The sequence below is a fragment of the Paramormyrops kingsleyae genome, chromosome 10 (assembly GCF_048594095.1).
Source record: "Paramormyrops kingsleyae isolate MSU_618 chromosome 10, PKINGS_0.4, whole genome shotgun sequence".
NCBI lineage: Eukaryota > Metazoa > Chordata > Actinopteri > Osteoglossiformes > Mormyridae > Paramormyrops > Paramormyrops kingsleyae.
This window is the reverse complement of record NC_132806.1, coordinates 19,403,826-19,426,894: the sequence shown is the minus strand read 5'-3', so window position 1 is coordinate 19,426,894 and position 23,069 is coordinate 19,403,826. Positions and strand designations below refer to the sequence as shown.

Here is a 23,069-nt window from a genome sequence, read left to right as displayed (position 1 = left end):
TATATATATATATATATTAAAAAAAAAAACCTTTTCAGTGACATCTGATAAGGTGATCACCAAGGTGTGGGATGTCATAGTGCATGCTGGAGGAGGGCTGGTAGATTTTCCCTGCTTCTCTTCCATGTAAGCCTCTTGCACCTGTGGGATACTTGCTCCAGTGCATTTAAAAGCATGCATTTGCAATAATCCCTGTCTTTTAATGCACTTAAGGATTTTGGTGAGTACATTTTTTTTCTTTCCCTTTGCTCCTCAGTTTGGTTGTGGGCTTAGTTTTCACTATCGTTTTAGCTATTAGCATTTGCTAATGAAATATTCATGCAACTCTTAATTACTTTGTCATTTTCCATTCTCTCACTTTTGAAATGTATGTTACATTAACAACTGATTACATTGACATAAAGTAAAGTGAAGTCATGAACCTGTATAGTCTCCCCTAATCTCAACTGATTAATTGATCGTTTTGAGTTAAAAAAAAAAAAAAAAAAAAAAATCTTGATTGTCTTTAGATTTTTCTTTCTGAAGCGTTCAGGGACTTTGCTAACATTTGAACTTATCAAGCTGTCATAGTGTCTGACTTTCCTATCTGATTTCTTTTTTTTGGTTTAGAATAATTATATCTGTTATTTTATTATTAAGTGATTGACCTCTGAATAGCTGAGATATGCTTTACAGTAGCAGGAACCCCGAGGCATGCAAACCTTTATTCCCCTGTCTGTGGTGCAGTAATGCTCACATTCTTGACTGTTGCAGGAGGGATGGTGACGTGCAATATTACGGAGCTAAAGGCCTCCATTCAGACTTCTGACCTCTATTATGACATCAAGCTGACCTTGACCTGCCTGAGTTACGGGGTTAACTTGCTGCTGAGTGCCCCCTTGCTGCTAGCCATCGTCCGGCCACCTGCGCTCTTGAGCAAACTGCGCTTCATGCTGCTTGCCCATCTGCTCTGCTGCGACAGCCTGCAGCTGCTCTTCCTGATGCTTCAGGCTGCCCTGCTCACCTCCAGGCTGGGCATCCCCGTGGCCCAGTGCCTGGTCTTCTCCTTGGCCTCGCAGGCTTGCTGCATGGTGGACGTGCTCCTCAGCGCCGCCCTGGCGGTGGACCGCTACGTGGCAATCAAGTGGCCCCTCCGCTACGAGCTGCTGCTGAGCCCCACCCGGCAGCGGGTCCTGGTGCTGGCAGTGTGGGCGGCCCCCCTCCTCGCCGGCTCGGTCACCTTGTACGTGGCCTTGAAAAACATGAAGGTGGACCTTTTCCTGCCGCGCTGCCGGATGCTGCTGGTGGCCGAATGCCTCTCCGAGACCCCTATGCTGCGGGCCTTCTCCCTGGTCATGGGCGCCCTGGTGCTGCCTGCCTGCTACCTGACCATGCTGGCGTGCTTCCTGCTGCTCTGCAGGGACGCGAGGGGGCTCCTCCGCTCGCGCCGCGCCCGGGTCACGCTGGCCATGCAGGCAGTGCAGATGCTCTTCTACTCAGTGCCCATCCTCATGGACAGCTACCTGCTGCCCAGCACCCTGCACTGTGTCTCCCTGGACATGGCCGCCTACACCATCTACAACCTGGGAGTCTCCCTGATCCCACTGGTGTACGGCTATCGCTCCCGGGAACTGCAGAAGAGGGTGCTGCCTGGTGCCCTGAGAAATCACATCCACCTCCGCCAGTGACCAACTGGCCCACACAGGCTCTCACTCAGGCCGAGCCCAGCCCAGCCCAGCCCAGAAAGCAGTAAGTGACACTCTTTCTAAGGGGCCCCAATGGTTATTGGTCACCTGATGTGGAATCCCAGTGGTGTTGATACACTAAACCACTGTTTCCCAACCCAGTCTTTGGGGACTCCCAGGCAGTCTATGTTTTTAGCTACTGGGAGCTGGGAGGGAGCAAAAATGTGTCGGGGGTCCCCAAGGACCAGATTGGGAAACTGCACTAAACCGTTCTCCATGGACTCTTTGTATCTGCATTAAAGTTTTCCAAGTAGAACAATCATACCTTCTACATGATGCCACCCGGCTGCCTAGTAACCTTTTGTACTCTTTCGTCTCTTGTATAAAACACACAGAGAGAGAATAATAAACCCTACGCCTATTCATGTTATCAGGCAGATATTCTCCGTTTCCCTAAGCCTCAGTGATCTAGGTCAACACGCGGGAGAAAAAAGGGCCGCATTTCTTTTAAAAGAACATAGTACTTTTTTAATTAAACTGATGGTCTGTACCAATGGCAGGGAAATGAAGGCGATGTATTACACAGCGAACTGCACGATAAACATTTGTTTCCCTATAACAAACGTCAATGGAAAAGATAAGATGATGCCGGTAAAATAATCGTGAATCATGCTAGGAGATGGGAAAAGTATTTCAAGCACACGGATAAGAATAAGAGTTAAATCTTTTAATGATTTCTTTGATAAATAGAATATGCAGTGCATCTGTACAAAACATCCATCAATACACAACATGGAGCAAAAACTATACAATGACAAAAATGTAGCAGGAGTAACAAAGAAACCAGCAACAGGATCACTTCAGATACAGCCAATAGCCACCGGGGGGCGCTAGCAGGGCAATGGAAGAACTGACCTAATTTGTTTCTCTACAGAGGCTGTGGTACAAAGGAGAGGTCACAGCGTATACAAGCAGGCATAAATATATTCACAGCAATACTGGCTGAAGGTGACTCAAAGCAAGGATTCGATTTCAGTTGTATTTTAAATCAATAATACCTCACAAAAACGTATGAAAGGGTGAGCCTGATGCTTTGGGTACTAAATAATACTACAATTGTACTTTACCTGGCAAAGGATCTAGGCATATAAGGTTTCCAGTTAGAGGGCAGATTCAAAATCCCAACAGCCCTGTTCTTGTAGTCCTGTGACAGATTGTAATATACATAGGCACTGTGGATGTAACTTTGAAAACACAGCCCCATTGGAGGTACATCTCCAATAGAAAACAGACTTAGAAAGACCATGCTTTGGGGGCTGTTTAATAGTGATTACAGTTTTTGGCACATTAGTTGTCTATCTTGTGGAACTCTCTTACCCCTTGTAATACACATTTACTATATAGAAAGATACAGGTATACTATGGCTAAAGCTCACATGACCTCTGAAAATCACACTTTTAAAAAACCAGTTCAGCCTGGCAAAAACATTCCAAAGTGAACTTGGTCCAAAGTCATGTAGGTACCTCAACAAACATTCTTTGCTGGGTTAAAGCTCAGCTTGTGTTCTGAATTGCCTCCCCCCCCCTCCCCTTGCTTTGTTCTTGTTCCAAATGGTAACTCTGGCTCCCCAGGAGATGGTGGGTCCCCACAAAGCAGTGTTAATGTACCAGAAGGTAACTGTGTCCCCCAGAAGGGAGCAGGTCAGCACGCCCATCTGGGGATACTGGCCCTTCCTGGGGCTGACTGCCCTCAGTACAAGCTTGTCTTCTTCATTATGCGCAGAAACTCTTGCTGGTTCACCTCTCCATCGCCATCCCGGTCAGCTTCTTCAATCATCTCCTGGAGGAAGGGCACCATCAAACAAGGAAGTCCATTAATCGTAGTGTGAAGGACTATGGACACACGCCAATGAATCAATGTGATTACAGTGTCTGTCACGGTGAGATCAGCAAGCAACATACCAGGGTATCTCTCTCTCTTTATTTTTTACCCATAATTCTTAACACTGGTTAGTTAATGTGAACCTATGTGTAGCAGCTTTGTAAGGGACCACAGGAAGGTGTAGCTCTCCTCACTGCTTCTCACCTGCAGCTCCTCATCTGTGAGGTTCTCCCCCAGCTCCTTGGCCACCCTCTTCAGGTTACGGAAAGATATCTTCCCTGTCTCGTCGTCGTCAAACAGACGGAACGCTTTCAGGATTTCCTCTTTGGAGTCTTTCTCCGCCTGTGGAGACACAGCAATGCTCAGTGAGAAGATGATTCTGCCCCTTTTATAAGGACTTGAGGTCTCAGGATTGACCGTGATGTTGAATAATGTGTTTCTTGAGTTTTGTTAAGTTAATATATCCATACAGTGCTCACAAAGTCTTGGGACACTTGCTTAATTCAGCAATATTAAAAAAAATTGTAATTTATTGTAACACAAATCATTACCTTATTCATTTGTTTTGAAAAAAATATAGCATCAGAAACAACCAATAGTTTTAAGTAAAACATTAATTTTAAGTGGTGATAAATAAACCCAAATTTTAGTTCTATAAGACCTGATCGGAGTTTAAAATTAATTTGTGAAACATTGATTCCTATTTAATTAGTAACACCTTTGCAATAACATAAAACACCAAACATTTGTGTTTAATATCGCTTTGGGAGCCAGTGACTCCAGTTTACTATTAAGTGCAATTGTAAAGATCAGAATGGAATAAGTCAGTCAAGAAAATTGACACTTAAAAGAAAATGTCTGTGCCGAAGATACGTGCAGATATGTTAAACATTGCTTGTCAATGAACTTCTATTATGACATCAATAAATCTGCAACGTTTTTCAGAACTGAGCAAGCATCCCAAGAATATTTGTGAGCACTGTATCTTTAGGAAAATGTCTGTGCTCTGCCATCTGTGACTGGTAAACATTACACCTTACTAAACCACTGTTAACCAGGAATTTTTTAAGGGATGTAGGCATTACTTTACAAAGATCAGAATTGATCATTATTTGCATAATGAACATAATGTATCCAGGTGGAAAGGATCATTTCTGAGCTGTGGAATGCTTACCATTTTCTGTGTCATGACTGTCAGGAAATCATTGAAGTCAATTTTCCCTGTGCCATCCTTATCGACCTCACTGACCATCCGCTTTATCTCCTCTTTTTTTGGCTCAAATCCCAATGCTCTCATGGCCACCTGTCACAAAGAAGGGAACCAGATCCCTAAAATCTGTCCATCCTCAATTATGAAATTCATTGTGACTTATAATTAAACTTGTCTAGCTTAATTGCATGGACAGAACAAACCGCTTCATCCCATATATATGTGCTGTTGAATTTCTCTCGTTTGGTCATTTGATAACATTGCATGCCATCATACATTTATAACATAATTGCTTACATGTATATGCAGTGAATGCATGCAACATTAATGAACAACTGAACAGACACCATGGTGAATGAACCTTCAGTTCCTTGACATCGATATGTCCTGAGCCCTCGGTGTCGAACAGCTCAAAGGCTTCCCTGATCTCCTGCTTCAGCTCCTCCGTCAGCTCCGCCTTCAGAGCAGCCTTCTTCCGGGGTGCCATGGCTCCTAGGGAGGGCTTCTTAGCGCTGGTCGCCTGGGGAGGCAAAATGATCCGCATCTTACTTATGACTACATAATGGTGTTTTAATACTGGATGCGAGGATGTGAAGAAATGCCAGCTTTTCTTTGACTTTTACTAATTCTGTGTTTTTAATGGTTTAAAACGAATCCATGCAAAAATAAACGCAGCGTTGTCATCATTTAAACCACACGCAATTGTAATCTTCGATCTGCCTAATCCTATTTGCGCTAACATACTACATATAATTGAAAATATTTTGCTCCATATTCTGATGACAGAACATATTTAAAGGAATACCGATATATTTCTGTAAAACATTTTGAAATTTTGAGCGTGATGACTACTAATATTTGTCCATTGTAAACTGCACAATAATTATGATGCATTGTCAATGAAAACAATTGATTGTAATTTGCGAACAACGTAAATATCTGTACCAAGCACATGAAAATGTAACTGCAGTAAACTGATGAACGATGATGTGATACCATATTGATTTAATAACATACTGCTTACCATGTTCGGCAGCGAGGCAGCAATCAGAAAACACAAGAATTCTTTTTGCGGGCCCAGCTACGTTCACGCAAAAGATTCACTGAGTAACACAGTGATACATAAGACTCCTTGGACAGAAATCACGCTCCTCCGTGACATATGGCGGTCTGTCACTAGATGACTGTCACTGTGACCAGTATCATGACGCACGTTTGATTGGCTATAGGGAAACATTTCACATTGTTATTGGTTAACAGTTTTAGTGAAATATTCAAGAATCGCAGTAGGTAATGGGCGAAAAATATTTTCATATGTTATGTTATTGGATACTGGTATCTCCTGTATTTATTAATCTTTTATACGTCAGATGAGTTACTCTCGCTTACAGAGAACGCACTAATTCTGCGCAGTGGACACGTGATACAGAGCGCGGCTGTTGATTTGTCGATTTCTTCCGCGTGGGTGTAGTTTCAAACATCAGCCGGAGCTATTTCAAAAACGTCAATTTGGTTGGTTCGCGTGGTCAATATGAGATTAACGCGATTGGATAGATCTCTGTTTGGTTCACACGCTATTGGACGAGAGCTCCCCCAAACAATCAGCTGATGATGGCACTACTATCGGTACATGGTTCATTCATCGGTTTGTGCAGCGTACCTAGGTGAGTTTTTGTATTGATATTTTATGTTTGAAACTTTTATAGCAGTATTATTTTTGTTTGACTAAGGAATGTTCTTAGCCTTTATAATGTGGTTAGGAAGGAATATATTTTTGGTCTAATTACTGATTGCTACGAATGCAGCGTAGTTTTTAAAAGTTATGTGAGGTTTAAGTTTACACTAACTGCATTGACCTTTAATATTTGATTGTTTTGTTAATTTATACTTTAGACTGCAGACCAGCTTTCTTCCTTTTGTCTTTGGTAGTCGAAGTAATGGCCACACGGATACGGCCGGTAAGTGTACTTTACGTTTATTCATTAGCTCTACTCGTCTTTACAACGTAAAGAACATGTGCTTGGTGCGGTTGATAAAATTAAGTAATAAGCTACATTTTATTATAGATGAGAGGGTTAATTCAAAATTAGTTGTGCAATGTTAGACAGACAATATAGTCTAGGCCCAGGCTACTATAGCAGGGTAGTTCTTTAGTAGGCATGACATTAAACTGTAATTTAAATGTAGTGTTTTATTAATGAAATTATGTTTTAATATTGTCGTGATTGCCTTTTTGAATGATGGGCGTCATTGCACGGAAATAATGGTATTCCAGTGTTTTAAATGAACAGCATATTACAAATGGTCCAGGTGTTATGCCGAAAAAGGCATCCCTGCCTTAGAATGCATGCTGGTGTTCCGACGAGTTGAGCTTTTAAGGGTTTTTTGGGGGTCAGGGGTTTTTTAGGGGTTAGGGTTTTAGAGGTTTTTTGGTTTTTTTGGGGGTTAGGGTTAGAGTTTTACGGGTTTTTTGGGGCTGTTGATTAGCACTACGGTAGCCTATCTCGACAAAGTAGCTCAACTCGTTTCAGATCAGCGACCAATCGGTCATTTAGAGACAGGCATGCATTCTACGGCAGGGATGCCTTTTTCTGCATAACACCTGTTATATTCATTTCGATGTGCATTTCAGAGTAAATTTCATGCACCTCCTGCAGTCCAAAATAAGCTGTGCTTGGTGCTTCCTCCTGGGTTACTGCGATCCTGTATTTCTTAAGTTTATGGAAGATTGATGGATGAGTTGGTGGATTTCAAAGTTCATTGCCTGTTTTTGAGATTACCACATAAGCTTTGCATGTGATTAATAATAAACCGATATTGATTTTGCATACTTACTTGATAATGCAGTTTTTTCCTTTAGAGCTCTAAGAGGTGCACAGTCATCGGTGGATCTGGGTTTCTTGGACGGCACCTTGTGGAGCAGCTCCTGGTTCGGGGATACCTTGTGTCCGTGTTTGATATCCAGCAGTCTTATGAGCTGCCTGGGGTCACGTTTCACCTGGGGGATTTGTGTAATAAGCAGGTGAGTCTTTGCACATGCAAATCCACACTAAATGGTGAAGCTGATCTGCCTGAACAGCTGTTAGCTGGCAAGCTTTGAAGAGTTGAGCTTTGGAGCTTTTCCACAGTGCTGTTTCAGTGCCAGGAGAAAAATACTCCTCCTCAGTGCCGGTGTGAAGACTTCTGATCGCCTGCTCCCCTTAGGCCCTGCTGCCAGCCTTGCAAGGAGTGTCACTGGTGTTTCACTGCGCCTCCCCTTTTCCTGGCAGCGATGACCGCTCCCTCTTCCAAAGGGTTAATGTGGACGGCACTGGTGCAGTGCTGGAGGCTTGCCAGGAAGCAGGTGTACAGGTAGGGGGCGACAGTTGGCCAAATATTGAGAAATGAGCCACATCTCTATAGTTAGCAGTTCACATAATGTGACAAGATACTACACCGCTCAAAAGTACTCAGGCAGTAAGTACTTTACTAAAGAAAACTAAAATAAACATTATCGTTTTGCACTAATTTTTGAATGTACAGTTCAATGCTTGATCACTGATTATTGCAAGATAGTGGACTGAAGCTGAAAACAGGACTATTTGGATGCTATCGGTGTGTGTATTTTTTTTTGTGTTTTAGAAATTGGTCCTTACCAGTAGTGCCAGTGTGGTGTTTGAAGGGACAGACATCAAGGATGGAAAAGAAGAGCTTCCTTATGCCAAAAAGCCGATTGACTACTACACAGAGACCAAGATTCAGCAAGAGAAGGTAAGACCTAGGTTCTCTCTGTGTTTTTCCTCTGCTTATTTAGCCAAAATGTCATGTTCCACCATAAGTTATAGGAACTTGTGTATGGTTGCTCTCCAGTGTATTTGCATCAATTTTGTGAATGTTGGTAGTTCATTTATCGTTTTATCTTTTACTGACCCAGCTAGAATACTGAGAAAAAGCATGCATTCCTCCTGAGGCATTTCAGACAGTTCAGGAAATTGCACTGGAAACCAGTTCCATATCCCCTGTTTGGACATTCAATCTGCAGCCAGCCCAGAATAATATAACCAATCCTGACATTTCGTGTGTTCACTGCCTTTCAGCTGGTGCTGCAAGCCTGTAATGAGGAGAACGGCTTCCTTACAGTGGCCATCCGCCCCCATGGCATCTTTGGCCCCCGCGACCCCCAGCTGGTCCCAATCCTGGTGGACACGGCGCGCCGGGGGAAGATGAAGTTCATTATCGGGTCAGAGTCTCATGCCCTCCTGGAAGGACGGTGTTGCTGAGTCTAACCTGGACCGTGCTGACGGGTTGCTGCCCTGCTGTGTGTGTATGCAGGGATGGGAGCAACCTGGTGGACTTTACCTTTGTGGAGAACGTCGTCCATGGGCTCATACTGGCCGCTGAGCACCTGCGTCCCAAGTCTCCTCTCTGCGGCAGAGTAAGAACCCTCCGGCAGCACAATGCTGGCTGCATCCCTGGCGAATGACTGACGACTGCCCTTTAAACCCGTCCCCCCCCTCCCCATTTCAGGCCTACCATATCACCAATGATGAGCCTGTACAGTTCTGGGACTTCATGTCCCAGGTGCTGATGGGGCTGGGCTACGATGCCCCACGCTACCACCTGCCCTATTGGCTGGTGTACGGCCTGGCACTGCTGCTCTGGCTGTTGGCTCTGCTGCTGAGGCCCGTGGTGCGGCTGCGGCCCACCTTCACCCCCATGCGTGTGGCGCTGGCCGGGACGCATCACTACTACAGCTGCACTCGCGCCAAACAGGACATGGGCTACAGGCCGCTGGTGGGCCTGCAGGAGGCCATCGTCCGCACTGTGGAGAGCTACCCACACCTGCGCCGCGGAGCCTGACTGATGTGGGGGCGGGGCCTGATCAGTGTGGGGGCGGAACCTGACTGATGTGGGGGCGGGGCCTGATCAGTGTGGGGGCTGTGGCTTGATCATCAGGGGGCGTGATCCAGTTTCCATACCATTGCCTTCACTCCTGTCAAGGTGCTTGGTGGTTTGCTTGCATACAAGGCTGTGTGTGTCAGAATTAAAGACATATTTTTGTGTTTGTGGTTTGTTCGTTATGACTGATGTTTGTATGTAACGTGAACTGACCGTAAGCTAAATTTATACTCTTAAACCTCTTTTCTGATCCCCTTCATTGTACCTTGCTGGATTAAATGCTATACTAAATACAGCTTTTAAAGTTGCTCAGATGAAAAAGCACATTTTACACCTTCTTTCTGCTGTATGTACACTAGGGTCAGTGTGGGTGTTGCTCAGACTCTCCACACTCAGTGTTTTGCTTGAGGTTTTCCACTCACCTGGTATTTCTTCATTTTTATTAACTTGTTGTCCCCGTTACTCTTATGTTGTGCAACTGGGTACAATGCATTTCATACGCTGAAAAATTGTAAACTGAAAATATTAATCACGCAGTGGTTCAGTAAAGTGGCACTGATGTTTCCCTCATATCGTGCACATTTCTTTCCATGGTCAGAAGATATTCAGTTTGTCTCATTGCCCATAGTTTGTGAGTGTGTGGCCAAGCTGCGGCCTATCGTCGTATAGGCTGGAAGTGGCCCTGACCAGGATAAGGTGGCTAGAGGATGAATGGATGGATGGATGGATGAAATTATTTGCTGATTTCTGAAAATAGAAAGTATATTTGTTACGACCTTCTAAAATATCAAGCTGACATTATGGTCCTTACACTTTACATTAACGTATTACCAATTTAATGGATTTTTTTGTTAATGTTTTGAGTGTTTCACTGACCTTTTGAAGAACATGGAGGCTCCAGCCCCCCCCCCCCCCCCCCCCCCCCCACACCTTTAAAATGCCACATACAGCAAAATAAACTCCTTGGAAAGTTTTGTTGCTGTTAAAACAAAATTATGTTTCTATCCAACCACTTCCTCTTCTCCCAAGGACACATTTCTGAAATTTATTGGTAGGTCAGGTTTTTTTTTCCATTGAATTATCCTTTCTTGGCATATTTACAGAAAAGCTACCAGGTTTGTGGGCCTCGACCTCATTATAGCCCTAATATTAGTAGGAAGTTCTGACTGATTTCGATTAGTCGACACTGCACTGCATTTCAGTACTGGCTGACGGTTTGCTCTGCTTCTCATGGTTGACTTTGTTCACCGTTTTGCAGGAAGCGGCGTAAATCCTGTGCTGTGAAACCTGACCCTCTGACTGCCTCAGGTCAGGAGTAAGCGGCGTGTTTCTGCTCTTGCTCACCGCTCTGCCCTCTTCCTCCTACCGGTGATTCACGTCGATGGATGGGGGCCGGTAGTGTCACCGAGTGCTGGAGGAGAGGGCGACTTTGCTGGGGAGTGCTTGTCATTCCGGTGATTGGTGTGGTGCTGGGGGTGTGGGCAGCCCTGCAGATGCCTAAAATTCTCCAAACAATGAAACGGTAGAGGCATTTGCAGATGGAGCGGTCAGACGGGTTTATCTGGGACCTGCGCAAGGTAGTGGCTGGATTTGGGTGGGTGCATTGGTTCTGTGGAAGGGAACCATACCACCTGGACTGTCAGTTAGAATGATGGCTGTTGACCACCTGCTGCCCGGACCTGCTGCATGGTGGCATGTGAACAGGAACCACGGGCAGAGAAGGGTTTCTGCTCTCTGGGAAACCTTGGCAATGTTCCATCACACCGCTCACGCCCATTTCATGGTTTAGAAATGGATCGCTGCGCTCATTGTGCAGAATTATTTATACGTCATTCTGTGTTGTTTAGGGGTGGATATTAGTGAGCCAATGTCTCTGACTGGTGGGCAAGGTGCGTTCTGTTGCCAGCAGCAACAGGGTTTGAGGCAGGCGGACACATTTTTGCTCTGGGGGGGGGGGGGGAGCTTCTGAATTATCAGCCCTCCCTGGGGCATTTCCATCCCAGTTCTGTGCTGGGAACCCTGGGACCTAATTTATTGGCTTTAATTTCACTTGACTAGGTCGGCTGACTTTAACATGCCTTTATTTACACACAGAAGCTGTGCGTCTGAATGGATGCCGCAGCAGAGGTTTCATAAAGTGGGGAGATCATTTGTATCAGGAATTCACAGATAGATATCAGTATGCACCAGAATTACATCAGTAATGCATATCAGGAAGCCATCAGGGTATAGTAACAGTCAACAATGTTCAAAATATTCATAGAACAGAAGTGCTTCGTAGTGTATTTGTATACATATAAATACATCTGGGAAAGTTCATCAGCATGATTTCTTGCCGCGTTCAGCAGATTTGGCGTTTGCTTCGCATTTGATCTTTGTTTTCGTGACGTACCTTTTAAACTTAAGTACTGCTAGTCCGATGCCTGTCAAAAGAGATTCGTTGGCCGAATGTGACTTAATCCCTCCCCCCAACCCAAGTAATGCTCAAGGAAATGATAGAAACGTGTGTAGAAACAAACAAGCAGTCAGACGCAGTAACCTCCGCCCTGCACCCTCTGTGTGTGCTGGTGCTGTGTGACCTCGCCCATTCTCAGGGTGGGGCAGAGCCTTACTGACTGGTTGAGCTTGTCTGCGGTGTTGCCTGAACCTGATCACAGTGGAAGACACCTGTCAAACAGAGAGGAGCGTCTGATAACGCAGACTGATTGCACAGACCAAAAAGGTATGTTTCCCAGGTCCTGCTTTCTTGATTTTTCTACATCTATGCTGTGCAAAACGTGTGTTTCTTTAATCGAGGCACAGCTTAGGTGAACTTAAATAAAGGCATTCTGCAGAGAGGTACATTCAGCAGAAGTTAGAGTCTGTTTGGGTTTGTTATCTGGGTGGTGATTTTGAAGTTAACTTCCAAGCTGTTTGTAATTCTATCTTCTGGTAATAGTCTCACTTTAAGTTGTACTTCTGGTTAACTGTAATTGTAGGTTTGCCTGTAATGTATCCTAAGTTCTCCTGTTATAACCATAGGAGGTGAAAGTATTCCTGCATGAATTCATGTTTTCCTTTTTCATATGTGTAATGTTTAGTACACTGCAGGTTGTATATAAATATGTATTGTTTTATGGGGTTCTGTAATGTTAATTGAAATTGTAGGATATTGCAAAACCATATAATTACAGATTACAGACCTGTGAGACATGTAAGTTATTACCTGTTAAATAATAATGGAGATGGAAAATGCTTTGGGAGGTGACATTGACAGACACACTGGCACACCTACTTTCCCACAAGCAACATAAAATAATTGGGAGAATATACAGACCAAACAGGAACCACACAAATGTCTCTTTAGGAGTCATTAATGGTCTGCATTGACCATTAACAGATTTCTAGAAGTCAATTATGACTGGTTAATTTCCCTCTCAGTGTTTGTTAGCAGCCTTCATTCTATGGAGTCATTTGTTTATGTATCATTTTACCAAAGTACAAACTCTGTTGCGTGATATTGCAGGTATGCAATCGGTTTGTATAGATAGATTATATATAGATAATATACCATGAATACATGAGGAAATGTATGAAAAACACTGATATGGTCGATTCATAAACTGTGTAAGTAAACCAAAAGCAAATCCTCTATTTGAATGTGATTTTGCTTAAGTTGAAGGCGTCAGTGTTTCTTTAGAGGCCCTGCTGGTGTGCATGGGTAACCCCTTCTCCACTGCATGGAGAATGTGCATATCCCTGATGTGTAATGTCAGTATGGGGCAAGAGGGTGACTGCTGGGTGACTCTCAGGGAAGGCATCCAAGAAGGGGGTGTGTGTGTGTGAATACTGGGGGCCAAGGCAGAGCTGGAGCCAGGCTGAATGGAACATCGCATTCCACCCGGATTGCTTCCTCCTCGCACGTCGACTTTGACATGCCCAAATAATGCTTGTTTTGGAAACCTAACTGAGAGGAACTGTGTCTGAATAAATAGAGAACACTAGAAAGCTCAAATAACCAAAGAATGCTCAACAGACAAACCTCCACGGACTTAATTTATTTACAACCATTAAATGTAGACACTTTTATACTAATACTGAACTTACAGTTAAGTTGGAGCAGAGATCATCAGTACAGACAAAATTGGTAGACATGGTAAAATTACTAATGTGCTAATGTGTGACTGGAAGAACGTAAAACATAGGAGTTCTACCATTCCTGTTAAAAAGGTCTGTTTCCCATATTTCATGTGCTTTAGAGTTTACACACGGTATTTGAATTGTCTACCAGTATCCACTAATGTGCCCATCTCTCTGATGCAGGCATCACCATAAAGAAGCTCATAGCAGTACAGACAGCCAACGACCATGTCGAAAGGTGAGTTTGTCGCTTAATAGCATCATAGTGGGTGACTTGCGGCGATCATGAAACTGAGCAGAAAGCTCTTTGCCCTCTGAGTTTGAATGTGAAAGGGTTTCGCCAAGAAATGCTTGTGGCATGATGGAACCCTGGAATGTTACCTTCAGTGGATGCTGATGCATTCCGGAGCTGTCCGCTTCCAACAGCTTTATTGTGATTGAAAATACACACTGTAGCATTCCATTGTGTATTCACTTCCCTTTCAACCTGAAAAGCAAGACCATCTGTGACATTCTTCCTCTCATTCTTTGCATTCATTTACAAATATTTTTAAAGAATAATTATAGTTTTTTCTACAGTGGTCATACACCATATTTATATATGGGCAAAGTAAAACAAATATGACGTGAAAAATAATTAAATCACAGGCACAAAAGCAGCTATAAACATGAGGTATATGAGGTTGAGTGCCAATTATCAGTATGTGTCAGTTATCAACAATGTCTGAATCAGCACTTTGATATGTGAATTTTCAAAGCAACTTAAGGCAGCTAAGTTTCAAAGAGGCCAAAGAGCCAGCACCTGAAATGTTGGTGCAAAATAGTTTTTTTGTATTGGGAGTTTGTCTCAAAAATGATGACAACATACGCCAAATGCAGATAACCTGCAGTGGTCGAGAGGAGCAGAGATTACCAAGTGGGATTGGCAGGCACTTAAAAGGACAGTCGCTCAACAGCACAGAAGTATGGACTCAGGAATAAGCGCAGGATTGACCCGGCATCTCTGTAACGCATTTTCAACAAAATGGTATTTCGAGAGCTTCAGAAAGCTGGAATTTATGACAGGGCTGCCATTTGAAAAAGGAGGGAGCAAAAAAATGTATAGCATGGTATAAACAGTCCAGAACCTGAACTTCTCAGAAGTAGAAGATAGTAACATGGTCTGATGAGTCTTCTTTCACCCTTTACACTACATCTGGTCAGGTTTACATTCAGAGAAAGTTTAAGAACTGTCAAACATGGTGGGGTAGTCATTTGATTTGATTATTTCTCTGCATGGTTGTAGAACAACCATGATATATGAAGATATTTTGCAGGGCCTGGTTCTCTGTCGGGTGAACACTGGTCTAGGGTGACCACCTAATCCATGTCGGGAGGGGACACTATGAGCCACTTCAGATTTTATAAACTACTTTAAAACTAAGACTCCTGTGTTTGGCTAATTAGTTGTTCCTTTTGCCTTTACTGGTTTGTTTCCTTGCTCAAATAACTCAGCTGGCTGTTTCACATATATGATTATAGGTGACTGGCCAATCAGCACACAGTAAGTTCTCATTGCTAAAGTGAAAAGCAGGTGCTTTTAATTGAAATGGTAGTTTACAAACACTGTCCTAGCTCATAGTGTGCCATCTGACATGGATTAATTGGTCACCCTACACTGTTCCCATATTCTGAAATGGGAATGGCGGCATGCACACTGTGAAACCGATTCATTTTGTGAACGTCAGGATAAAGTCAAATGCTTTCCATGGCCTCCCTAGCCACAAGTGTGTGCTGTGCATGAGTGTTCATGTCATAATGGGCTACTGTGCTGGTGTGTCTGTTTTCAGAAGGGGATCGTCAGTCGGTACTACGGACCACGAAGGTCCGGACCTCCCTTAAGGGAGACAGCAGCTGGATCCAGTCGCGCTCAGAACCACAACCTGAGCAGCAGAAGTCATGGTAACCCAATCACCCTCTACGGCAATCGTTCACTAGAGCCACCTCCCACCCATCCATCCAAATATCTACATTTGAGCGGGGCTGCTGATCGATGTATCTCTTCCTTTCTGCAGGTTAGCGCAGGTGAAGGCGACACCTCCCATCTCAGAGCTAAGCCCCCCCCCATCTCCCACTGCTGCCTCAGCAGCCACCGATCCCAGCTCTCCCACCACCACACAGGCGTAAGCATTCAGGCTTATGTGAAACAGAACAATAATGGGGGGGATGCCATAATGGGGCTGGGGAGGGGGGGGGGGGTAACACTCCAGAATTACAAGATAAGTATTTAGTATTTTTTTTAACATTACATATATTTATTTAACAGACACTTTTATCTAGAGTACTAATGAAATCACTCTACCTACCTTGAGCTTTGACTCAACACCCTTTTGATCACAAGTAGAGTCTAACTCACAGAACCAAACACAACCCTGAAAATAAGCAGAACAACCGACTCGACGGATCAGACTTACAACCCTGTGATTAAGAGACTTGTGCTTTAACATCTGAGCTAATCTAGTTCTATGCTAATTCTGCGGGTGGGATTTGAACCTGCATGTAGAGCCACCACTGGGTTTCGAGTCCAGTACCTTAGCCACCTAGCATCATGGAGAAATGGAATGTACTCAGGGTACTAAATATACAAGAGAAAAGTGAGTGATAGTGATTTCTTCTTTTTTTCTGTTCTGTAGCCCCACACCATCTTCAGGTTACCTTATCAGGTAAGACGGGTCTCTGTCAAAGCAGGAACCAGATGGAAACAGCCTTTCAGAGCACTGAACTTAATTATCGCTTTGCTCTTGCAGGGGTGTTTTCACAAAAACCAACAATGAAAAAGCGCCTGCATCCAATGGAACCAGGTAAGACAAATGTTAAGACCCGACAAAGGTATTCTGTGAAGCGGGATGCTGCTTTTCCTCTAGCAGATTTTAGCAAGGAGTCTGATTCATGTCCGTTCTCTTTTTCTGTCAGTAGCCCGTCCGGCACCTTCCTTAAGAAGCCCACTGACAGCTACAAGAAGATGTAAGTCATATTTTGACTGCGTGCTCCGTGTTTTTTTTCTTACTGCAGTGGTGTGTACATACGCTAGTGTGGCTGCCTGATTATGAATGTTGCGCGTGTGCGTTTCAGAGCCCCTCACATCGTCCGGTCAGGTAGCAGCAGCTCCTACCTGGATGATGGGACGCTGTCTTCTGAGGAACAGGACAAGCGGTAAGCGGCGAGACATGAAGGGATGTCCCCGTGGCAGACTCGGTCACATGACCAAAACAAGCAAAACTCAATCAAACATCCCAGGTGAAATTAACATAAGACTGGCGTCTTCTCACCTGGGGGTATAAACTGGTTATACAACTGGATATATATACACACAAAACAAAATGCAGTACCTTAACGTTTCAGCACCTGCAGCATGTGTAGGCCATTGAACCAGACAGACGGACAGACAGAGTAACTGCAGTATCCAAACACAAAGAGTCCCAGCAGAATGACTCCCTCTCAGGAATGTTCTTATGTTGAACTTCTGCTCATTGATAGTATTATTAGGTTCTTGCTTTGTTCTAAGTCATTCTGTAGCTCCTGCTCCAACACCGCTTACACCTATGCCTGGGAATTCGTCTGAAGCCCGGCCTGGCCGCACTCATGCCTCATCGACTCCTACACAGCATGTATGCTAGTAATGCATCACATTCCCATTTTTCTCCACCCTCTGCTGTTGCGGCTGTCAGGACGGAGGCCGCCAGCAATGTGCTGAAGTCATCCGCATCCCGGCAGCGCTCTTACGTCCTCTCAGCAGCTAAGAAATACGAGTGAGTGGCTCCGCCCACCTCCCGCATCCCACCTCATCTTTGTTTACATCTGCTCCAGACACCCTGCGGTCTGTCCCATCAGTCTAATGTTCAATCTCTGCTTTTGCCCCGTTTCTGAATTCATGATTTATCCCACAGGTCCGTAGAAAAGCCACAAGATGCTGGTCTGCCGTTCGTGGCTAAACGGTAACCCAGCTGCCTTTAAGCATTCTTAATTATTATTAGTGTTATCATTATTATTTTAAGCATTATCATAATTCTGTTTATCAACCAATTCTGCCTGTCATTGCACTATAATGGCGGTTAAAGGTTTGCAGTGGTTTTCATGTCTTTGGTAGCATTAATTTGAGTGCAGAAAGCAGTGCATTACCAGGCACAAAGAAAGATATATCAAATGGAACTGATAAGCAGCCTTATTTTCATTAATTTTGCCACTATTTGTGTCTGTGTGTGCAGGGTGGTGATTGATGACGAGGATGACATTAGTCACAAAGACAAAGGAATGGATAACACGGCGCCCCCTGTTGGTAGCCAACAAACAGCTGCGCAGTCTGTACTGCCCTCAAGGTGAGAATATGACATCCTCTTCCAGCTCCCCAATGCACTGGTCCTATCCTATCCTCTGGCAACACACAAAGCCTGATATATTAAACACTTGGCCCATATTCATCCCATGTTTCTGAACCCGGTCCGGAACCCAGACAGTCCACGTTTTTGCTTCCTCCATGTGGGCTGTCTGGCAAGGAGCTGGAAGAGAGCAAAAACATGGACTTTTTGAGGGTCCCTGAGGACTGGGTTTAGAAACATTGTTCTAAACATGTTTTCTGCTTGTATATGTCGTTGCTTGTACACTCTTTCATCTTTAAGTGAGTTGTTGTCATGAGAAGGACAACCTATGCTTTTGTTTACGCTTGACGTTGATTGGCCATTGGTGACCGATTTGCCCTCAATGTATCACTATGTGAATAAGGGTGTGTGTATGTACCTCTACATAAATCTAGACTCCCCATGATAGCATCCAACCACCCACTGCTCTTATTGGCTTAGCTATTACTTATAATGCACACATTAATATATTAATATAAATCATTCTCTTCAATTTCACTTTATTGCAGCTCGGTGGAGACGCCGAAAGTGCCCCCTCCTTCTGCTCCTGCCCCTGTCGTCTCCACCAGGTAGAATAATTACCCCTCTCATATATTCACAAATTTCACATCTCATATGTTTTCTTGATTAACTGCAGATCACTGCTAATCAATTTAATACTTATTCACAGCCCCAAAGAGTCTAAGCCAGTCGTGGAACAGAAAACCGAGACCCCTGCTGTTAAGAGCAGGTAATGATATATAAAATGTGAGGCCAGTCAGTCTGTAACAGCACACAGAGGGCGTCTACAATCCGCGCTGCCTGGATAAGCGAGAGCATGAAATGTGCTGGTTAGTATTAATCACTCTGCATTTATCGTACTGTCTTACAGCTCAGTGGAAATGCCCAAAGTGCCCCCAGCTGTTGTTCCTGCCCCGGTCGTCCCCACCAGGTAGGATAAAAGCCCCTCTCATGGCATGACCACCTACGGTCCTGCCTCACTTCATTTCTCTACTTTTGCATGACATCATATGACCGTCTCCTGACCCTTCCATAAACACCGCTGATAATTACCATTAGAATAATCATTTAATTAATAATTACTAATTTTGTTTTTTTTCTGCCAGCACCTCTAAAGATGCTAAACCGGTTGAAGACCTGAAAAAGACAGAGACCCCAGCAGTTAAGGCCTGGTAAGGAGACACAGGACTGTAGTTTCACTAAAGCTGCCACATCATACACAGGCTTTGCATAAACAGACTGCACCTGAGGACATCACAGGAATCGCTTCCAGGTTTTCTTCTGCTTTTCGTGTCTGAGGTCTGGCCTTCACAGGTCCGAGTGCATAGTGGTGAGGCAGACGGTCTGATTGTGTCCCTTTGTTTGCTGTAACATATCTAATGTTATTCCGCTGCTCCAGGGCTGCATGTTCAGATGTGACCTGACCTGTGTCTCCCCTGAATTGCCTTTAGCGTGTAACTATTTGATTGTCCGGTTAAATACTGAAGTCCCATCTAGGATTGTTCTCGTCTTTATGTTCTATCCCTGCCAGGCAGGTGTCTGAGGAGCTCTGGCTTGGATTAGAAAAGCCATCCATCCATCCATCCATCCATCCATTCAGTAACTTCTGCTTATCCGAGGTTGGGTTGCGGGGGTAGCAGTCTCAGCAGGGAAACCCAGACATCCCTCTCCCCGGCCACTTCCTCCAGCTCCTCTGGGGGAATCCCGAGGCGTTCATAGTCCCTCCAGCGTGTCCTGGGTCTTCCCCGGGGCCTTCTCCCAGTCGGACATGCCCGGAACACCTCACCAGGGAGGCGTCCAGGAGGCATCCTAAGCAGATGCCCGAGCCACCTCATCTGGCTCCTCTCAATGCGGAGGAGCAGCAGCTCTACTCTCAGTCCCTCCCGAATGACCGAGCTCCTCACCCTATCTCTAAGGGAGAGCCCAGCCACTCTGCGGAGAAAACTCATTTCGGCTGCTTGCACTCGCGATCTCGTTCTCTCTGTCACTACCCACAGCTCGTGACCATAGGTGAGGGTAGGAACGTAGATTGACTAGTAAATCGAGAGCTTCGCCTTTTGGCTCAGCTCCTTCTTCACCACGACAGACCGATGCAGCTTCCGCATCACTGCTGACGGCGCACCGATCTGCCAGTCGATCTCCCGCTCCATCCTTCCCTCACTCGTGAACAAGACCCCGAGATACTTAAACTCCTCCACTTGGAGAAGGACTCCCTCCCCAACCTGGAGAGAGCACTCCACCTTTTTCTGGCTGAGGACCATGGTCTCGGATTTGGAGGTGCTGATTTTCATTCCAGCCGCTTCACACTCTGCTGCGAACTGCGCCAGTGAGAGCCGAAGGCCACGGTCCGATGAGGCCAACAGAACCACATCATCTGCAAAAACCAGAGACCTAATCCTGAGGTCACCAAACCGGACACCCTCAACGCCCTGGCTGTGCCTAGAAATTCTGTCCATAAAGGTTATGAACAGAATCAGTGATAAAGGGCAGCCCTGGCGAAGTCCAATAAATCCTTATAAGGCAGCCCAGCACCCCATACTCCCGGAGCACTCCCCAGAGGACTCTCCGAGGGAAACGGTCGAATGCCTTCTCGAAGTCCACAAAGCACATGTAGACTGATTGGGCAAACTCCCACGCACCCTCCAGGACCCTGCCGAGAGTATAGAGCTGGTCCACTGTTCCACGGCCAGGACGAAAACCACACTGCTCCTCCTGAATTCGAGATTCGACTATCCGACGGACCCTCCTCTCCAGCACCCCCAAATAGGCCTTACCAGGGAGGCTGAGGAGTGTGATCCCCCTATTGTTGGAACACCCCCTCCGGTGCCCCTTCTTGAAGAGGGGGACCACCACCCCGGTCTGCCAATCAAGAGGCACCGCCCCCGATGTCCACGCGATGTCACAGATGCGTGTCAACCAAGACAGCCCTGTAACATCCAGAGCCTTGAGGAACTCCGAGCGGATCTCATCCACCCCCGGGGCCCGGCCACCAAGGAGCTTTTTAACCACCTCAGCGACCTCTGCCCCAGAGATAGGCGAGTCCACCACCAAGTCCCCAGACTCTGCTTCCTCATTGGAAGGCATGTCGGTGGGATTGAGGAGGTCTTCGAAATATTTCTTCCACCGACCCACAACGTCCCAAGCTGAGGTCAGCAGCGCACCATCCCCACCATAAACAGTGTTGATGCTGCACCGCTTTCCCACCCTGAGACGCCGGATGGTGGACTAGAATCTCCTCGAAGCTGTCCGGAAGTCATTCTCCGTGGCCTCGCCAAACTCCTCCCATACCCGAGTTTTTGCCTCAGCGACCGCCGAAGCCGCGTTCCGCTCGGCCCGCTGGTACTCATCATCTGCTTCCGGAGTCCCACAGGCCAAAAAGGCCTGATAGGACTCCTTCTTCAGCTTGACGGCATCCCTCACCGCCGGTGTCCACCAGCGAGTTTGGGGATTGCCGCCATGACAAGCACCGACCACCTTATGGCTACAGCTCTTTTCAGCCGCCGCCACAATGGAGGCGCGGAACATGGCCCGAGAGAGGCTACCCTCTCATCCACCGCGGTAAACCCCAATGTACAGGGTCCAGCCAGGGGGCAATAAGTATGCCCACCCCAGTTTGGCGCCTCTCCCCGTGAGCAACTCCAGAGTGGAAGAAGGTTCCTTCGAGGAGATTGGTTCCAGAGCCCAAGCCGTGCGTCGAGGCGAGCCCGACTACATCTAGTCGGAACCTCACAGCCTCGCGCACCAGCTCAGGCTCCTTCCCCACCAGAGAGGTGACATTCCATGTCCCTAGAGCTAGCTTCTGCAGCCGAGGATCGGACCTCCAAGGTCTCCGCCTTCGGCCACTGCCCAGCTCACACTGCACCCGACCCCCATGGCCCCTCTTACAGGTGGTGAGCCCATTTGAGGGGGGACCCATGTGCCTCCTTCAGGCTGTGCCCGACCAGGCCCCATGGGTGCAGGTCTGGCCACCAGGCACTCGCCATCGAGCCCCACCGCCAGGCCTGGCTCCAGGGGGCGGTGACCCGTATCCGGGCAAGGGAAATCGTGGATCCAATATTTTGTTCATCATTAGGGGTCTTGTGAGCTGCACTTCGTCTGGTTCCTCACCCAGGACCTGTTTGCCTTGGGTGACCCTACCAGTGGCATAAAGCCCCGGGCAACTTAGCTCCTGGGATCATTGGAACACGCAAACCCCCCCACCACGATAAGGTGTCGGCTCCAGGAGAGGATTAGAAAAGTCATTAGCTGTAATACATTCATAATTACAACCACTGCTCAAAGTGGCCAATGATTTCTGGGGGTCCCAAAAATGGCATTCAGTGTTCTTTCTTACTGGGGGGTCCTAGACTCCCCTCTCATTTTCATCTGTGATTGTAACAGTTCTGCTGGATTTGTTTTACCCTCCTGCAGCTCGGTGGAGACACCGAAAGTGCCCCCTCCTTCTGCTCCTGCCCCTGTCGTCTCCACCAGGTAGAATAATTACCCCTCTCATATATTCACAAATTTCACATCTCATATGTTTTCTTGATTAACTGCAGATCACTGCTAATCAATTTAATACTTATTCACAGCCCCAAAGAGTCTAAGCCAGTCGTGGAACAGAAAACCGAGACCCCTGCTGTTAAGAGCAGGTAATGATATATAAAATGTGAGGCCAGTCAGTCTGTAACAGCACACAGAGGGCGTCTACAATCCGCGCTGCCTGGATAAGCGAGAGCATGAAATGTGCTGGTTAGTATTAATCACTCTGCATTTATCGTACTGTCTTACAGCTCAGTGGAAATGCCCAAAGTGCCCCCAGCTGTTGTTCCTGCCCCGGTCGTCCCCACCAGGTAGGATACAAGCCCCTCTCATGGCATGACCACCTACGGTCCTGCCTCACTTCATTTCTCTACTTTTGCATGACATCATATGACCGTCTC

General features: G+C 45.9%; 4 protein-coding genes across 8 annotated transcripts in view; 3 read left to right on the top strand and 1 right to left on the bottom strand.

The window, feature by feature from the left end:
- Positions 1 to 151: 151 nt before the first annotated feature.
- On the top strand, positions 152 to 1,667 carry LOC111843747 (uncharacterized). Its single transcript, XM_023811573.1, has 2 exons — positions 152 to 220; positions 754 to 1,667. Exon 2 carries the CDS (start codon positions 759 to 761, stop codon positions 1,665 to 1,667), a length of 909 nt encoding a protein of 302 aa, XP_023667341.1. The 5' UTR covers positions 152 to 220; positions 754 to 758.
- A 709-nt stretch (positions 1,668 to 2,376) lies between these two features.
- On the bottom strand, positions 2,377 to 6,137 carry cetn2 (centrin, EF-hand protein, 2). The gene is made up of 5 exons (XM_023811488.2): positions 5,781 to 6,137; positions 5,118 to 5,276; positions 4,721 to 4,849; positions 3,751 to 3,888; positions 2,377 to 3,504 (listed from the first exon to the last, which is right to left on the bottom strand). Exons 1-5 carry the CDS (start codon positions 5,781 to 5,783, stop codon positions 3,415 to 3,417), a joined length of 519 nt encoding a protein of 172 aa, XP_023667256.1. The 5' UTR covers positions 5,784 to 6,137; the 3' UTR covers positions 2,377 to 3,414.
- Positions 6,138 to 6,309: 172 nt separating this feature from the next.
- On the top strand, positions 6,310 to 10,204 carry nsdhl (NAD(P) dependent 3-beta-hydroxysteroid dehydrogenase NSDHL). 2 transcript variants are annotated; one of them, XM_023811486.1, is made up of 8 exons: positions 6,310 to 6,420; positions 6,650 to 6,714; positions 7,617 to 7,778; positions 7,961 to 8,107; positions 8,378 to 8,506; positions 8,833 to 8,975; positions 9,068 to 9,170; positions 9,263 to 10,204. In XM_023811486.1, the coding sequence occupies exons 1-8, from the start codon at positions 6,387 to 6,389 to the stop codon at positions 9,593 to 9,595; spliced, it is 1,116 nt and encodes a 371-aa protein (XP_023667254.1). In that variant the 5' UTR covers positions 6,310 to 6,386; the 3' UTR covers positions 9,596 to 10,204. The 2 variants fall into 2 exon arrangements, with proteins under 2 accessions (XP_023667254.1, XP_023667255.1); XM_023811487.2 differs by having other exon boundaries at positions 6,315 to 6,420; positions 6,686 to 6,714.
- Positions 10,205 to 12,160: 1,956 nt separating this feature from the next.
- Positions 12,161 to 23,069, top strand: part of znf185 (zinc finger protein 185 with LIM domain) — a 28,666-nt gene continuing 17,757 nt past the window's right edge. For 2 of the 4 annotated variants that reach the window (XM_072717457.1, XM_072717455.1), the window contains exons 1-18: positions 12,161 to 12,356; positions 13,937 to 13,991; positions 15,583 to 15,694; positions 15,808 to 15,915; positions 16,426 to 16,455; positions 16,540 to 16,593; positions 16,706 to 16,756; positions 16,865 to 16,945; positions 17,461 to 17,541; positions 17,680 to 17,727; positions 17,998 to 18,108; positions 18,657 to 18,716; positions 18,818 to 18,877; positions 19,019 to 19,078; positions 19,254 to 19,319; positions 22,558 to 22,617; positions 22,719 to 22,778; positions 22,920 to 22,979. In XM_072717457.1, the coding sequence (XP_072573558.1) occupies positions 13,982 to 13,991; positions 15,583 to 15,694; positions 15,808 to 15,915; positions 16,426 to 16,455; positions 16,540 to 16,593; positions 16,706 to 16,756; positions 16,865 to 16,945; positions 17,461 to 17,541; positions 17,680 to 17,727; positions 17,998 to 18,108; positions 18,657 to 18,716; positions 18,818 to 18,877; positions 19,019 to 19,078; positions 19,254 to 19,319; positions 22,558 to 22,617; positions 22,719 to 22,778; positions 22,920 to 22,979 (1,112 nt within the window). In that variant the 5' untranslated portion in view covers positions 12,161 to 12,356; positions 13,937 to 13,981. The remainder of the gene's footprint in view (positions 12,357 to 13,936; positions 13,992 to 15,582; positions 15,695 to 15,807; positions 15,916 to 16,425; positions 16,456 to 16,539; positions 16,594 to 16,705; positions 16,757 to 16,864; positions 16,946 to 17,460; positions 17,542 to 17,679; positions 17,728 to 17,997; positions 18,109 to 18,656; positions 18,717 to 18,817; positions 18,878 to 19,018; positions 19,079 to 19,253; positions 19,320 to 22,557; positions 22,618 to 22,718; positions 22,779 to 22,919; positions 22,980 to 23,069) is intronic. The other 2 variants (XM_072717456.1, XM_072717454.1) reach the window with 2 other exon arrangements.

What these genes read in the sequence shown, in the direction of transcription:
- nsdhl (XM_023811486.1), top strand. Translation starts at nt 6,387, where the DNA reads ATGGTTCATTCATCGGTTTGTGCAGCGTACCTAG. An exon ending in GGTTTGTGCAGCGTACCTAG is followed by an intron (nt 6,421 to 6,649) that starts GTGAGTTTTTGT and finishes TTTATACTTTAG; the next exon opens with ACTGCAGACCAGCTTTCTTC. An exon ending in GCCAGGAAGCAGGTGTACAG is followed by an intron (nt 8,108 to 8,377) that starts GTAGGGGGCGAC and finishes TTTGTGTTTTAG; the next exon opens with AAATTGGTCCTTACCAGTAG.
- cetn2 (XM_023811488.2), bottom strand. An exon ending in TCGATGTCAAGGAACTGAAG is followed by an intron (nt 4,850 to 5,117) that starts GTTCATTCACCA and finishes TCTTTGTGACAG; the next exon opens with GTGGCCATGAGAGCATTGGG. An exon ending in TCACAGATGAGGAGCTGCAG is followed by an intron (nt 3,505 to 3,750) that starts GTGAGAAGCAGT and finishes CCCTTCCTCCAG; the next exon opens with GAGATGATTGAAGAAGCTGA.
- LOC111843747 (XM_023811573.1), top strand. Translation starts at nt 759, where the DNA reads ATGGTGACGTGCAATATTACGGAGCTAAAGGCCTCCATTCAGACTTCT.